At 42.6% G+C, this 17,774-nt stretch overlaps 1 protein-coding gene across 10 annotated transcripts in view; it reads right to left on the minus strand.

The window, feature by feature from the left end:
- Positions 1-17,774, minus strand: part of rims2a (regulating synaptic membrane exocytosis 2a) — a 149,747-nt gene that overhangs the window by 66,403 nt on the left and 65,570 nt on the right. For 7 of the 10 annotated variants that reach the window (XM_044359014.1, XM_044359011.1, XM_044359015.1 and 4 more), the window contains exons 6-7: positions 10,100-11,049; positions 641-852 (exon numbers count right to left, since the gene is read on the minus strand). In XM_044359014.1, the coding sequence (XP_044214949.1) occupies positions 641-852; positions 10,100-11,049 (1,162 nt within the window). Of the gene's footprint in view, positions 1-640; positions 853-1,095; positions 1,164-10,099; positions 11,050-17,774 lie in introns of all 10 variants that reach the window. The other 3 variants (XM_044359017.1, XM_044359019.1, XM_044359020.1) reach the window with 1 other exon arrangement.

Consider the following 17,774-nt stretch of genomic DNA (forward strand, 5'->3'; position numbering starts at 1 on the left):
AATCACAGACGCGGCAGTGGAAGGGAAAAAAGAAAAACAAATAACTTTTTGTGAAAAAACAAACCCAATCTTCCCTGCTTTGTGTGCTTACAATCATTTGGGTTTTGATATAGAAGTGAGTGGAAAGTTGGGCAGGGGGGCAGGTTCTCTCTGGACTGGGTGCTGTGGGGTAGGGCAGCAGAGTGAGAGGGACGGGCCCCGAGTAAAGTGTTCCTACTGCACTAAACAGGACCGCTGCAGAGCAAGAACACAACATACGGAGGAGAACGAGCATGCAACTAGGAGAGACCCACATTCCTGTGTGCCATGACAAACAGAGAGGTTGTGTGTCAATGCTCTTCTTATACAACTACTGTAAGATGTGTAGTTTCTGTTTGGGGAGCAAAACAGCAAGTACAAGTAGCAAGCAAAGAGGGTGCCCCCAAAAGACTTTTTCGGCAACACCGAGCAAGGTGGAGCCAAAAGTAACCGAAAAACAAAAAGGAACGAAATCGCAAGAGAAATCAATTTATACAACGTCAAATAAAATCCAAAAAACAAACATCTCACCTATTTACACTTAGTGACAGAGAGCAAACAAAGACTGGATGGGTAGGTCATAAATAATAATAACAAAATGCAGGCTAGATTGTCTCAGTACCTTCTCACTATGGCTATGCTCCTCGTTTAGGGTAGTGCTACTGCACGTATCAACTCCCGAGTCTTTAACCTGCGGTTCACACCATGCCAAGTCCTCTTCAAATGAGTGTCCCCCAAAGCGCACCATTTTCTTTTGCCTCTCAGATAAGGTGTGTGTCGGCTCGGACATAAATGCCTGCTCAATAGTTTTTCTTTTTCCCCTTTGACTGTCCCCTACAGGTGTGGGATAAAAAACAGAAAGAAAAACAGAAAAACAACATGCAAAGGTGTAAATAAAACGAAGGAAACATGAAATGACAAAAGACTCTGGGAGAAGGGTGGGGGATGGGGGGAGGAGGGAGAGAGAGAGAGAGAGAGAGAGAGGGAGAGAGAGATGGGGGGTTAAGGGGCAGGAGGGAGGGAGGGAGGAAGGGGGCGAGGGGGGGGGGGGTCAAGGCAGGGCTCCACATGTCTCACCAAAGACATTGGGGAGGCCTCGCTGCTATGCCAAGATGCATGGTCCCACCAATGGCCATCCAAATCTCCTGTAAGGTGGGGGGGGGAAAGGGCGCACATACACGAGAGAGGACAGCGAGAGGGACCAGTGAGGACACCACGAACCACAGCATACGGACATTAACAGCCAGACACACGCATAATACACATACAGTACTTAACAAGACATCCCAAGATCCACTTATATAAACACACACACACACACACACATACACACATACTGTCACACATACTGCTCAGACTCTAAAGGTGCTCATCATGTGCAACTCTTAGACCCCTGTGGAGAAAGAAAAGATGCAGCTCAGGTAATAAAACATAAAGGACTAATACTGATTGGACCAACTAAACACTGTACAGCGAGGGAAGAACACAAGCCTGCGTTTTCAGCTGCAGCACTCTAAGTCTCAGCATTCATGAACATATATTTTTCTCTTCTTTTCCTTTTCCTTCCTGCAAGACAAGGTTTTTATCCCAGCATTGATTGAGTGGTAGGAGAAAAAAAAAAACACCCTGGAAAAGCCATCACAGAGCCAACAATCCACTCACAGTCATACCTACAAGAAGTTTCAAATCGAAATGTCTTACATGTGTTGAACCGGCACCTCATAAAACATTTTTCATGAACACAAAGACTCAACACTGAGACAGGATCAGGAATCAAACCCTTAAGGTCTTGAATGCCATAGACAAATGTTCCAACTTCTACTGGCTTCTTCACTGCATCTCACACTGATGTGCATGACACTTGGTTCAATTTAACATTAAATATACTTGACTGCTTTCCAGTTTGAAGGAATACTGTTTTAAAACAGGGCATAATTATAATCTATGGATTATCACGCTTACATTTCTTGCTCTTTAAAACAAAGTGCAAAACATGGACGAAGAGTGGGGCACAGGGAGGAACATCTCTATGACAGACAGGAATTAGATTTATGGGAAATGTGTCCTTAATTCTGAGAAAACTACCATCGATACCAGTACCTCAAACATACTCTCATATGTTTACAGTAATAATATCAGCATACTGAATATTATTGTTTAAAATGTTACATGTAGCATCTCTTCAAATTCACATCTGACTGTTGTTGCTTTGTCGCAACACAACACCATGAGAGAGGATAATTCTATTTCATCAACAGAGAAAAGTCTTTAAAATCTTTTAACCAGGACCCTAAGTTCAAATCAGTAGACAAAAACTCACATTTTGTTCAAACAAAGTTAGCATGCTGCTATCTTATCGTACAGTAGCTGGATCTGTAAGAGGGAGCAGGGCGGATCTCTAATGTGTTTAACTGAGGATTCAGATTGCAGCAGCACACAGCCTTAACTGACCTCAATCTAAAGTGCACCAGGGAGAGCTTTTAAAGATGAGTCTCTGATTACAACTTCTGTAGTAGCATCAGTGGACACACAGCCTTAAGAAATACAGGCTGGGAAAGTGGCTATTATGATATTACAGGGTGGAGGTTTTTTGGGACATGTTTTTTTTTTTCCCTTTTCCCCTCGAAGAAGAGGGATAAAGTCATTTCAGTGGTGAAAACTCATCCCCAACTGATGCTTCCGTCACAAGGAACAGCCAAAAAGAGAAGACACAATTATCAACTCACTGTGAGTATTTGATCCAGTAGAAACCTATGTCAGATGAACCAACTTTGTCATTCTACAGGATTTATACTGTTTTCCCATGTGGATGCACAGAGCAGAGAGATGGAGAGCTCTTGCAATTTGATTAAGAGGATTAAAAATCCAAGTTAATTAAAAAAGAGTGAAGAAATATTGAATCCAAAGGTAGTGCTAAGATTCCCCATGGAGAGTAGTATGGAGGAGGACTGAAGGTTGAGGCTGTCCAATGAGAGAATAATCCTATAGAGAAATCTTTTCAGTGGTCAGAGAGATACTGCTGATGTCTGGCTGGTGAGAAACTGGCTATTTCTTTGTCCAGAGACCTCACTGTGTAGCACATCTTTTCATTTAACATCCCATTATGTAGAGGCAATGTGCATTTAAATGTTATTCCCTTACACTGCCTAGTCATTTTACCATTCAGTAATGAAGTGAATTAAGAAATTGTCCAAATGAAACTGCTCTTATTAAAGCTTATAAAAGATGAGGTGGGGTCATTAAAAGTCTGTGTAAAACAGTTTTTCACACCACAGAAAAATGTGTTACGTTATTAACCACTTTGAATGAAAAAGTCGCCAAGTATATAAAATTAGGTTTCAAAATCGTGGAAAAAACGCTCCTCAAAAGAGAGGTGAGCTAAGGGCTAAGCTAAGGCTAACTCCTCATCGGCTATCCCTACCCAGCATTTTCCTTGCCAATGTCTCTGGTGAACAACATGGATGAACTGCAACTGCGGAAACATGGCTTAACAGCGTTGTCCCTGATAGTGCCTTTGAGCTACTGGGGTGCATCATCCTCAGGGCAGATACAACGGCTAGTGACTCCGGTAAGACCAGAGGATTGCATTTATGTTAACAAAGCTTGGTGCACGGACAATGCCATTATGGAGAGGCACTGGTCTGCTAACTTTGAATATCTCATAGTTAAGTGTAGACCTTTCTATCTGCCCAGAGAGTTTACATCTACTGTTGTGACTGCAGCGTACATCCCCCTGGATGCTAATGCTAAGTTTGCAATGAAAGAATTGCATGCTGCCATTAGCAAAAAACAAACTACACACCCAGCTGATGCTGAGGCGCTCTAGTTTTTATATAGTGTTAGGGGAGGGGGCATTGTAGCATGACTCCGTTACGTCATCGAGCCACCATTTCAAGCCTGCTCAAAAAATCTTGAACACAGAAACGGTGAAAAACAGTTTAATGGTCTAACTCCACAATTCAGTACTACATAGTTCACAGTCTTTTTACATGTTTTCAGCAATTATTTTCTAACATGTATAATGTGTTTAAATAGAAAGCTCTGATTTTCTGTTACACAGACTTTCAACAACACAGCAACCCTGTTTGGTGCTGACAGGCAGATCAGCAGTTGAGGGTCTTTCACCAGCACATGTACAGCTGTTGGTCTACATGTGTACTTGTGTGAATGTATGTAGCTGCGGTGAGGCTTAGGGCCGCAGGCACAGGTAAGGTCATCTGAAAACACTGCGTTTGTGCAACCTCTGGGCCATATACATCACATTTCCCACACTTCACTTCCCTTGCAAAGAGCTGTAGAACCTAATGGATCTATACAGGACAGGCCTCCTTCAAGCATTATCTGGCTGAGGATTCAGTCTCAGGAAAATCAGGGAACTCTGATGGAAAGGCATAAAAATAGACTGCATATGCTTCTGGATGAAGAGGAGGAGGCGATGGGGGACAGGAGTGCACGAGGGTAAAAGGAAGGGATTTTCAATATAGAGAAAAAAAGACGCCACATGGAAGAAGAATGCCGTGTAAAGATAGTGCCACTGTGAATAAATATAGCCACAGTGTCTTCTAACAATATGAAAATATACACACAACTGATGCAGAAATACAGTACCTATAGAAAACATACTAACACTGAAGATCTTGCTTTGAGGGATAATTCCAGTTTATTACAATTAGGGATTCATTTTCATGGTTCTGTCCATTGCTACCAGTGCTACCTCACCAACATAACTGCTGAGACAGGTTTATACAGGTTGTAAATGTAAGAGATAAGCCAACAGTTCTGCTAGATTGTCTAAACTACTTTATTTGGAGGTAAACGTGCAAGTGAGTGCACCAGAAATGTCAGCAATAACTTCTCAGTGCATAGAAGGAATTGACATACTTGCTGTAGCTATTGACACAACTATGTTAAGAATGGAAGGTAAAAGTTCAAGAAACTCTGTCTGTAAACTATTAAATATGTTTTCAATGGACAGTTCAGGTAATACCTTAATCATTTGGCTTTGTTTTCTATTCCAAATAAGGTTGGCTAAGCTGGTTAAAAGCCTGTCTGGTTGTGTTTCTTACTCTGTCTGACTTATATTTAGCATTGCCAATGTGTCGCCATATCTCAGAAAATCATCTGGTGAGAACTATAATAATTGCTAGCAATGATGGCCAAAACTATGAAAATACGTTGTAGTAAACCAGAAATATATTACTTCTAGCAACATCATTTTATAAATTTGGGTCCTACATAGTTTTTTTAATATCATTTTTAATATAGTTTTAGAATCATTACATTACAGAAATCTTGCATTTCTTTGGGGTTAAGTTGAAATGACCCACCTCCAGCATCATCGCCCTTGGTTATATCAATATTAATAACTATACTTGCCCGAGTGAAATGCTGTCTGAAGACATTTCCACAATTTTCTTCATCTTCAGAGTTGTGACTAAGTTGCAAGGTCAGTCTGAGCCAAACAAACAAACTTTCCTACGTCCCTCCCTCCCTCTGCTATCACTATCCATCCATCAGTCTGGGAGAGTGCTAAAACTACTTACTGTACACAGTTATGCACTGTGATAAAACATTATGGATGTCCCCAGACAGGCTTTGCCCTATGCGGCCCTCTAACCAACAGCTGACAACAGTGATTACCCTCTTTGCCTCCCAGCTGCTATTCTGTCGGCAGCATAAACACCAGAGTGCAGTTCAGTGTGGTAGACACTCTCCATTGAAGAAGTCACTTGCCTAATGTGACCATGATAGTCCAAACAGCTCAGGGCCTGCATTTATGATCTAGTAGAAGAAGAAGCATATCATGTAAATCACCTTATGTTTCGAATACTACATCTTAATCTTATTTCGGTCACTGTTTCTCCTCCACCTGTGCCTGTTCTTCCTCCCATCACACTCCTCCACCTCCACCAGCCCCCTCCCCGGCCCACCCTCAATGTCTGTCAAAAAGAATTTGAGTGGGCGCCGGCATGGAGGCACGTACAGCCTCTCCCTTTTCCTTCTCCGAGCTTTATTAACAATGGCACGCCACAATTGGGCACTGATCCCCAGTGAGGCACTGAGTGGTTTTTCAGGGAGCAGGAAACTCATCATGGCCATAAATTGTGAGCATCAGCAGTCTGCGCCCGGCCCTGCCGTTTCGCCCTGGCTCCGAGGCCCCACAAAGTGCTGATTCAGGGCGAAGGCAAGAGCGCAGGCAGTGGCCGAGTTCACCACCAGCAGGCTTTCCATCACTTTGACAGCTCAATAAAAACCAGTGTAAACTATTAATTGGATCATTAATTATTGATGCTGTTTTTACTACAATTCAAGGGGCGTGAGCAGAAAAGAGGCAGGGGTGAAACAGTGTGTATGTTTAAACATAGTCACCATGCTAGGAGGGTAATACAGTCTTAAACCTCTGGTGGAAGCAGATCTTAAAATATCAACTTATATTCTAAAATAAAAGGTCTGACTAACTTCTCGTGTTATGCACAAAACAGAGTAATATTACCCATTAAGGTATAGGAGCTTAAGTTAGTAAGAAAATCTCAAGAGCACATACTACAAACACAACAGACTCACTGAGGTGCAAAAACTGATTCCCAAACCCATTAATGAGGATGTAACTTAGGCTGTCACTACACAATGCCCACCTCTCCGCTGTAGTTAGCCAGCCAGGCTCTCCTTTTCTGTCTGTTCGGCACTATTATGAGACTGCATGTCAGGGGAATCAATAAAGAGGAAAACACAGGGAGAGGACCATCGCGGTAAATCAGTCTCCAGCTCTCACAGGCACGAGCCAGGCCTATTACAGCTGGTACACCCTCTCTCCTCCAGTCTCCTCCTCCCCCCTTAGATGCCCCTCCTTCTCATCCCATCAAGCCCTCTGCCTTCCTCAGCGTAAGCCCTCGGGGGTTTTGGAGATTTGAGAGCATGACATGCACCCTGCTTAGCCTGCTGTTACGCACCCATCTCCTGGCCCAGTCAAGCTGAGTGCACAAACCCTAAGATGCTGACAGGCCACATATGGCCAAAAGGTGCTTTCTGCCCTCTTTTTCATCTCTCTCCCGCTCTGGTATCACGTGCAATTATAACTATTGTTCTTTGTTTAGCTGCTTTGGCTTTTTTGTTCTTTTTTTTTGTGCCTTTTTTCACCCCTGGTGAGGGTAAATGCTCTCTGTGGTAATTAATCAAAGAGTGCTTGGTTTGCATGTTACAGAACATGCAGGGAGATTCTTTCATGGGTTCAGCTTTTTAAGACTGAAAGGTGGATGTAAATCATGGTCAGTGGCTGAGGATGTTCTTTTCAGGAGCATTTAAAACACCTGTACAATCTGGTTCAGCTGAAATACATCTACAGTATGCCATTTATACAGTCAATTTGCTTAATTTGCTCAATTTGCAAGCTTGATTCACTGCCATCTTCATAACTGTTATTATTTAGGCGTGCAGATCTGACTGTATTATATAAGGTTTATATTGATTATATTAATACACTCCAGAATGTCACATGTCCAAATCTGGGGCCAAGAGTTTGTATGCTGTCTGCTGTCTGTTACATAATTAAGTCTACTTTGACAGAGTGCAAACAAGGACACTCGGGTTTAAAATAAATGGTTCAGTGGAATTTTCTGAACCATTTATCAGACTCCCTGCATGCACCATATCACAGCAGCTTTAATTATGTCACAGATGAATGAAACTGCCAATTCTACCTAAATAAAGACCAAAGATAGCTCCATATAATCAGCTGTCAGAGGATGTTCTGTAGCTAGCATGGAAAGCTGTACTTATTCAGGTCAATAGTTCAACTCCTTCTTTTGTTTATCCTCTCTCTCCTACGCAGGCTGACCTGTGGAGGAGGCAGACAGACGCAGACAGAAAACAACACAAACTATGACCCTCAAAACAACCTGCTTTTCTCCCTATTTTTGTTCCATGGCTACCTGGAAACCTGGAAACTCCCACATCAATAATGTAGCGCCGGTGCTGAGCTGCTTCCCTTAGTGAGGAGAACAGTTACATAACAGAGCAGACCAACTGAATTCCTCCATTCTCATCTAGATTAAACATTTCGGGCATGTGGCAGGTGCTTTGGTCTAGTGGTACTGACAAAGGCAAACCGTGCTACTGTACGTTTCATCCTTTCTATCTTTTATTTCTCCATTTGTCAACCACGCCCCCCTCTTCCTCCCTCTTCGGTGCTTTTAACATTTCTCAGGTAAAGGCCTGTGTAATTACAGGTTTGACAACAAAATCAATTTGCAATTACGACAACTGTCAACCAGGTGGAGCAGTCAAGAAGCTAACAGCCTAAACAATCGCTTCTGACGTTGATTCTATGCAAAGTGGCATTTAATTCAGTCACTCTGACTGTTTGCTTGCCAGTGTTTGTTTATACACTTGGACAAGTATGCTTGTTTCTCCAAGCAGGTAGGACATTTGCCATGAGCAATCTGTTGTCTGTTTCTATTTTCCTGTTGTAGTTAAACAGCAGGACAGAACAGGCAGAGCCAATACCTAACATATCACTTCAGTTAGCTGGGAGACTACACCCACTGAACACATCGTTCACATTATTACTTTAATGTTTAGACATTCTTTGGGTACTGACAGTTATTGAAATGATATGGTAGAGTTTGAAAATTCCTTTAATTACCATACTGTGTATGAGTCAGTAATAAACCCTCAGCAGAAACATGACGAGTCTTTTTTTACCATTCACCCACAACCGTGACCAGTTTTTGCTCCCATCCCTGTTGGATTGACCCATAATCCTATCTCCACTTTTTAACAGGCCACTTTACTAGAAAGAACTTCAACAGCGTGGTTTGAGTGGTAACAAAACAGTATGGAAGTGAAGAAGTTGAGGCTAACAGTGGAGGTGCAGTATACTGCAGCAAAACATAGTCACCCTCTGCTCTTTTATTACTTTTTGCTAATAACATTCATTTATATGCACCAGTAATGACATTAAACCACTCAATAAAATGCACCGCAATTGTTATTAACTAGGCTCACCTTGTTTCACTAGACACCCACAGCCCAGCCCCTCTCCCTGTTTCGCTCTGTCTGTCGGTTATGTAACACTCTCCATTAGATCAGACTGATCATGTGAAACAACTGTGGTAGGAGCTGGCAAAGTGTGCCATAAGCAAATGAAGAAGGCTTTGAGAGCAGTAGCGTTACATTCATTTAAAACCGCAGCCACACACACACATATACACACATCCACAGTGAAAACACATCTGGCTGGCTCATGAGTGCACAAACCTCCTCCTCAAAGGCACAGGAGCTGTTAGAGTAGATTCACAGATAACACACATAAAACGCTCTGCATTTACATAAGGCTCATCGTTTTCCGTTTTTACAGATTTTGACTGAAAATGCTGGGATTTTATAAAAGAAGCAGATTGGTTTTAAGAAATGTTACTGCACACGTTCTGCTGAAATAATTCAGTTAAGTTTCAGTGTACAGTAAAGACATTCCTTGTAGGATGTGCACAGGCCTGAAAATAGAAACTCAAAAGAAAAATGTGGAGAAAATGCTAATGAGCTGCTGATTATAACATTTAACTGCAAAATCTAGAAAGTGCTCGCAATAAAAAATTATTTTTAGTCTTCTTTAATTGGTTTAACTATTTATATTTATATTTGAAACCAGATGCTTGTATTATTGATGTTTGTCACAGAGTTTCTACAGTTTTTTTAATCTAAATACACACTGATAAATTCATAGATTTTTGGGGGAAAACTGAAAATAATGAGCCGTACACATATAAATACACATAAAAAGATACATACACAGAGAGCACATATATAGACTGTAGACTGGGGAATCTGAAGGTTATATCTGAGTCAACAACCGCATAAAAAAACAAGATCAACATAAGACAGCAACAATACTTCAATGAAATCTGTCTTTAAAACAACATTGTGTCAGTAAGACTAGGAAAGGAGGGCTTTATAAATGGATGAAAAAGCACCTGAAAGTTTGCATTTGTTAGATAAAGTGATACTAAATAAAGTTTTCTATACTGAGAGAAAGTAGCAGAAAGAGAGCAGAATGAGTGATAATGATGGTGTGTGTGGCCCCTACCTTTCTCACTGACTGACTCACTCTCTATCTCCACGTCCTCGCAGCTGGTGTACTCCGGTGTGGTGGCCAGCTCCTCCTCTGAGCTGCTCAGTGACACCTGCCGCATCTTCCCTCCCTTTTTGGTTTTGTGGGGCTTGGGGGGTGGCGGACGCACCGACTCCGACTGGTCCGAGCTGAGAGAGTCGTTCCTCAACATGCTCTCCATCTTCTCCCTCTTGGTCTTGCGGACAGCTGAGCTGGGGTCCAAGTGGTGTTGCTGCCTCCTCATGGGATCCCCGCCTCCGCCCAGGTCTCCTCTCCGCAGGTCCCCAGATCGGTCACCCAGCACAGGGCTGCGGTGCGGCGTCGGTGGACTGTGGTTGGAGGTTCTGTGGCCCCCGAGGCCAGGACCCATGGGCCCCGGGGAGGAGCGGTCGACAGAGTAAGAGCGCTGTCCCACCATGGGTGGCCGGCGCTCGGTGAGATGCTGACGGGACAGCCGGATGGGGCCGGGGTCGTCCTGCTCCGTGTAAGCTAGGGAGACATCACTATGGCGGCGCTCGTGCCTCAGGCGACCCACCTCGGCATGCATCCTCATCTGCTCCTCGTAGGGCTGTGGCTTGACAGGATATCTCGCCAGGTTGGGGTCACTGCGATACCGTGCCTGGAACTCCTCCTGGCGCTGCCGCTGGAGGTCATACTCGCTGGGCGGTCCGTCTAGCTCCTGGTCCAGCGGGTATTCCTGGGAGTGCCAGCGTCCGGGTCCCCGCCGGTCTCGGTAGCCCATCCGTGCCGCATCCACGTCTGGGTACATGTGAGGGCCCCGCGGAGCCCGCCGAGGGTCCCCATCCCCATAGTCGGACGGTGATCTGGGCATGCCGCCGTCCGTCGGGGCATACTGTGAGTGGTCGCCCCCCTCCCTTTGGTCGTATTTTTGGTTTGGATCCCTGGATGCAGATGGGCTTCGTTTCCTGTAGATCAAAGAGAGTGGAACAAAAGAGTGGAATTAAGAGGTTGGTCCACTTTGAAGTGGATGCTCTCTGATTCTTTTAACATATGGTTTATTTCTGCGCCTGTATGTCAAATCATTAGTTTAAAACAACTGAGGCTTTCAGCAGCAGATAAAAAAACAAACCACAAATGTTTGTGTGTATGTTATTAATCCATGTCGTTTTCTGCGGAACTGTAAGGGTTTGAGTTTGCATGTTAACACGCACGCTTCATAAAATATACAGGATTTTGTGAGCATATAGTACGCCGCTGCTTGTGTGTAGGTGGAAATGTGATGTCACACATGAGCCTCCATGGTGCTTCATCACATCTCTGTGCTACTCTACTGAGGCTGAAGCCTTCAGTCTGTAGTCTATAGCTTCACTTCTCTTTGCCCTGCACTGCGTAGGCCTCAGTCCCTGTCAAAACCTGATGAAAGCCTGCTCTGTCTCTGTCACACACACACACAGAAAGAGAGAGAGAAAAAGGACTAAGCAGCTATCTGGATGCAGCACCACTCCCTCCTCTCACTGCAATAGACACTATATGCTCTATAACATGGCTGACTAATGCTCTCCTTTTAGCACATTTTGAATGCAATCAGCATGTTTCTTTTAGACGTGCGAAGGAAAAACTCCTTGAGCTCGCCCATTCAAACAGTATGACATGTTACACAGAGTTCTTTGCGACCTGCGCTCTCCGAATACATGAGATAAACCAGTATTCACACTGAAAAGACATACGCTCATGCAGTTAAAATCCTGTTTGATTGCCTGATTTGATTTAGAAGGTTGTGCAGTCTTCACTGAGACAATGTTATATCTAATATTTGACTCTTTTAATGCTATAGGCAATCTTTCATATTCATTTTGATAGCATCTGATTACTTTGTTGATATAGGCGGTTAAATCATCATCATTTGCAATGCATTATAAACAACAGGATGACACAAGATTAACAACACAGCCTGCTTGGATATGACCTGTTTGTATTTCCAAATTAATAGTGTGAGTTTGTGTGTGCGTGTGTGTGTGTGTGTGTGTGTGTGCAAGGGAGAGAGAGATGAAGAACCAGGCTGTGTACTGAGAGTAGTGCACTGATAAATGATTCAGAGTTTTCACAGATTGTATCTGTGTGCACAGTACGCTGGACATGAAGGGATACACAGAGACAATAACAGCTTGTCTGAGTTGTGTCTGAATTTATGAACTATGGAAGGAAGGTGCCTATTTATTTATCTCACCACAAATCCCTTCCAGCGAGAATATCTAACATCACACAGAACTTAAAAAATTTAACAACCATAAACTGTATATGTTAATTTTAGTTGGCGTATGTAGCCCCTTTGGGAATTGAAAGAAAGATGTATGCATTATTAAAAACTTCACACCATTTATTTCAAGAATTGTCTGAAATCATATAGCGTGTTATGGTCTTGGTGCAAATAATACTTATATAGTTTATAATAATTTTCTTTGTTTCAAGACTGAAGAGACGTACAATCTTGAAATGAGCAGTTATGTTGGAAATTATGTGAAAATAACTTCCTTAAATGGATATTTTTTAAGTATGGTTACAGTCAGAAGCCCCGTATTTCTAAAATTAGGTGTCAATCATTTTATCATTGTCCGATTGTCAGAGAGGAAACCAGCCAGGAAGTGGATGAAAAGCCTTGAGGAAGCTAACTGTGCGTTAATGCATTTATTCTTTTGTTCAGAATCAATTATTCATAAACCACTTTTCTCCTACATTTCTCCCACTTTTCCTCCAAAATAATAATGACATTTTGGTGAGGAAAAAACTCTGTGAAGCATCCCCTTAATTTTGTACGTGACAACTTTCCATAAATTTCAAAGGGCTCCATAAATCACTGCTGCCACCCTTGCTCGGTGGCCGAGGTAAGGACTTCCTCACTTGTGATTGGCTGATTCGTTGAACCGGAGAGAAGCTTTGGTCCCTGCCCACTGGATCACAGACCATTCAGGTTAGTCTGAGTTTAATGAATGAGTGTGTTGAGGCACATGTGGGCGAAGATGCTTTTTGTGTTCTCTGTGTTGAATTTCTATGTAGAACGCTGAATCATGTCACTACAGTGAAGTGGCAGCTCCGGGAAAGGGAGAGAATGATGTATGAGCACGGTGTATAGTTCATGAACTACTGTGCAGTTAAAATATGAGCTGTTAGAGAGGGGCAGAAGTTGAGCAATAGCGCGGTACAAAATGTGCATTTGAGTAACACAAAGCGAGATTTACCTGAATGGACATAATAACACAATTGTTTGGTCCAGTTACAGAAAAATCACAGTTTTGCAGAAGTGATTTCAGACGCGAGACAGCAACGTTCCTGCAGACACGTAGCTACTGAATGCTTTTATCAGCTTTTTATTGCTGTACTAATCAAATTTTTTAGATTAAAAATTGATCAAATGACTGTATACTTATGTGAAAGGTAGCTTTTTAGCTTATTGTTTTGGTTTTACCCCCCGCAACTTTACTGTCTTGGTTCACTCACACCTCTCCTCTCTCAGCAGTGTAATTTCCAGCAACAGCAGGCAGCTGTGTTCTAATAAACTCACTGTACACTACCTGTCCAGCGCCAAACAGCAGCTAAAGTTAGCAACTAGCTGGTAAACATAACCATTTAACAGCTAAACAGAGTTAAAAGGAGAGTGAATAATGGACTAACGTCCATCAGATCATCAGATGGACACAAGCACAACTCCAAATGAATGCTAATGATGCTCGGTGTGCTCAGATGAAGTAAAAAGGCAAGTTTTGCTAACATGCTTCCACATATCAAGCAGTAAAATGCCAGTGTTGTGTTTCCAGCTTCTTGTCGCTGCCCACAGGAGTCCAAAAAAAACAATTAATGTTGCTTTACATAGTATTAATATAGATATTTTTCATATTAAAGCTGATAAAGCGCTATTTTTAATATCATGGTTGAAATGACTCTCTGTAATATGAAAGAGCTGCTGGTACTACTAATACTACTGCTAATTAATACATTTGTGCAGCTCTATGTAGCTTTCAGCCAACCAGCATGTCAAGATGCTCATGTTGATCTGTTTCAGCTGGGTATGTAGGTAACATTAGGCAAGAAGTGGATAGTTAATAAACTGTATTTTTATTGTGACTTTGTTTTGGATTCTACTGTATTTTCTTATTTTAGAGGTTTATAACACAGCTTAAATAGCTATATGCATTTCATATGAAAATAATTCACTCAACAGCCAGTTCATAAAACTGTTTAGATTTGCCAACATAAATACTGATGAAAATGATGCTCTCTACCTTTGTAGGAGAACAGACCCCAAAGCCTAACAGTTAAAGAAAATATCACCACTTTCTGTGCATAAATTCATTAACAGTAAATCCCAGAAAAAAGAATGTCAGTATGAGTCATAAACTGGTTGACTTCAGAGTGATTTTTGGGAAGTTGAGTACAAAAACACTGCGGCAATCTTAAAAGCAACAAAGAGCAAGAGAAAGACAAAAAGCCATTTGAAGTCTCTATGATGCAGCCAGCTCACACAAGTTTCACATCAAAACAAATGCCCCCTATCACCTTAGCATCCGAAGGCAGCGTCGCTAGTGATTCAGATGAGGCTGGAGAAACACATGAGAGTTGTTGCATTATTCATGAGCTGCTTCTGGACTCTAACTGAGCAGCGCTTCATTCACAAATCCAAAGTGAAGCACCAGCAGAAATTATACGCTCGGAGTAGGGGACAGGCGTCGTGACTTGGATGGGAAAAAATGTGGAGTCGGGTGGGATGGTGGGGGATGGTGGGGGGGGGATGGTGTGATGAGCATAAGAAACATCTCTTTATAGTGACTTGATGATGATGGAGGTGTGTGTTATAAGTGTGTTATATATGTGCATGTGTTTGTATCCGTGTGTGTTTTATGTGTGCTTCGCTTATGCTCTCAGTATGTCCTCAGGGCTTTAGGCTAATGTCCCCTCAGGGATATTGTCTTGAAATCTTACACCCAGAACACAAACATGCACATAGTACATGCACATAGCAACTACAACAAACATTAACAAACTGTCCTTTGACGAGCTCTAACTCGTCTTGACACGAGTATCACATTTCCCTGCTCCCATTTAGCCTTGTATGTCCTTCCTGTCCAAACAGAGCAACAGCAACCGCGCTCCGTTCCATCAGCATCTGCATCATGATGCTAATGCTGTCGGCGCTAGACCAGCCTTCAGTAAGTACAACAGAGCTGTGGCACAGCACTAAATTTTCTACTGTGCATTATTCCCCCATTGCTCCAGCTGCCACCGCTACTGTAATAGCCTCTCTGCAGATACCTCTGAGCTCTCCGCTGCTCTGCCATGACACACTCCGCTGATCTCAGATTTCATCGTCAGTGACACAGACAGAGATAGAGAGGAGGAGACAAAACATGAAAAGGGGAGAATATATGTGAATTAGAGGAAAATCTTGAGGAAAATCGAGCAGAGGAGATGCCGGTTAACTGTGTCGTGCATGTGTGTGTGTGTGTGTGTGTGTGTTTGTGTGTGTGTGGTGCATTCAGTCACGCTTGTCAAGCTCAAGCGTGAAGTAGCAGGATGGGATTGTGATGCAGCTCAGACGCCCGGCTGCTGCAACGCTTGAGTCACGAAGCGCGCGGTGACGTACCCCCCTCCATCACATTCCCTTATATGGCAAGATGCGTGCGTGATGTCACCGCAGACGCGGCGCTGAGCCGCAGCACGGGCAGCGGATCGACCGGCAGTGAATCATCTGAACAGGTGGACAATAGAGAGGCATGTTCGCTGCCTGCGCGGTACAGTGTGGAAATACAGGCCAGGGCTGCTGCACTGTTCTGTACATTGCTGCTGTGGGAATAACAGCAGCCCTCATTACTGCTGTTGTCCTATTCTGAGCTATAGATATCCTCTGCTGTGACAGAGCATGAAGCGTGAGACCTCATTCAGTTGCAGACAAGGACGGTAATGACAATAAGATTCAGTTCGGGGAGGGTGATAGTGGTCTCGCTACATGATTGGCAGCAGGGCTTTTATAGCTAACACGGCGAGAGAAAGATTCATGCACCTATGACACCGATGACAAGGACGTTCTTTTGAGTCTAAAGGCTGTAATTTGTGATATCTGAGTGAGAAAAAGGATCGCGGTTTGACATCCGGAGCAAAAGGAGTGTACAAAGCATTTCTCTCCTGCAGAGGGGAAAACCGTCTTACTCACTGTAAATCAAAAAAAAAAAAAAAGGTAGACATCACTAAGATGCTGTGTTAACATGGCTTCTGTTTTTGATCCCAGCACGGCGTTATACACCTCCAGTAACACTAGAGGTAATTCCAATATTATAATCATCTTTTTAAAGTACACTGTCCTTATCAAAAGCAGCATAATGTATCAAATCCATGGCTCACAAAAATCATGGGATTACACTATAGCCCCGAAAGATTAAAAAGTGCGACCCTAAAAGATTAGAAGTGACCCGACAGGCTCGCCATGATAAAACCTTTATATGCTGTTATTTTCCACAACAGGACACAAAAACCAATCGGTGAATTTCCCACGATGTGGTGTAATAAGAGGTATGCGGCCTTCCTCCTGTGCTCCTCCTCTGACCTACTGACGGGATCTGACCAGCAGCATCCTCAACCAGAGCCCAGTTCCTCAGCTGCTAATGGTCTAGATTGTCCAACTGTGCCATTCTCACAGTCTGTGTGTGTTTATGTGTGTGTGTGTGCGTGTGTAACACTCCCTATATTCAGCTGTAGGATGAAAGGGATGAGATTAAGCAGGAGGCCCCTGTGGTCACAAAGCATTAACATTTGATGTGGGTTATAATAAAAAAAAAAAAGGGGGGGGGGGGTATCACATCACACATTCATTGACACAGAACATCTGCGTTTGCAACACAGACTAGTGACTAATTTACTGTAAAGTGGGAACACTCAGCCCAGGACCAGAACCCTTGAGCAATCTCTCTCCCTTTATCTCTTTCACAAACACCGTCCGTGATCTTACTAGTCATTGGCCGAAATGACTGAATGAATCAATCACTTGCTCAATACTGGGATCAATGTTATTTATCACATTATTAATCCATCTGTGGTAAGAAAAATAGTTTTAATGCACCTAATTACAACACAATTTGTTACTATTCTAATTCATACATACAATTACAAATATTTTCCTACTCAAACAAGCTTCTTTTATCATTGTCAAAGCATTGTCTTAATGTGCAAGTGTAGCAGACGTATAAAGTTGCATAAAGAATGTTTCATGTGAGGGCAGCAGAGGAAAAATCAGGTAAACATTGCATCTGTGGCAAGTCGAGTCAGTTCTTTTATATCAAAACCACAAATTACAAATTTGCCTTAAAGTGCAAACAGCAACCTCCTCAGTGCCACTGGTGGAAAGTAATTAAGTACATTTACTCAAGAATTATGCTTAGAAACGGTCATGAGGTACTTGTACTTTACTATACTACTTCATTCACCTGTATACTTACAGTATACAGTACTTATAGAATCTTAATACTCTACTTCTACTATTTATCTTCTATTTAGAGGGAATCAATGTACTTGTTATTCTACATTTATGTGACAGCGTGCTACTGGTTACTTTGCAGAGTCAGATTTTACACAAGAATATATGATTCTACCACCGCGAATACCAACATTCTCAATTAGAGACGGGGTGAAAATAAAGCATAACAGT

This window comes from Thunnus albacares, chromosome 8 (genome assembly GCF_914725855.1).
Source record: "Thunnus albacares chromosome 8, fThuAlb1.1, whole genome shotgun sequence".
In the NCBI taxonomy this organism is placed as follows: Eukaryota; Metazoa; Chordata; class Actinopteri; order Scombriformes; family Scombridae; genus Thunnus; species Thunnus albacares.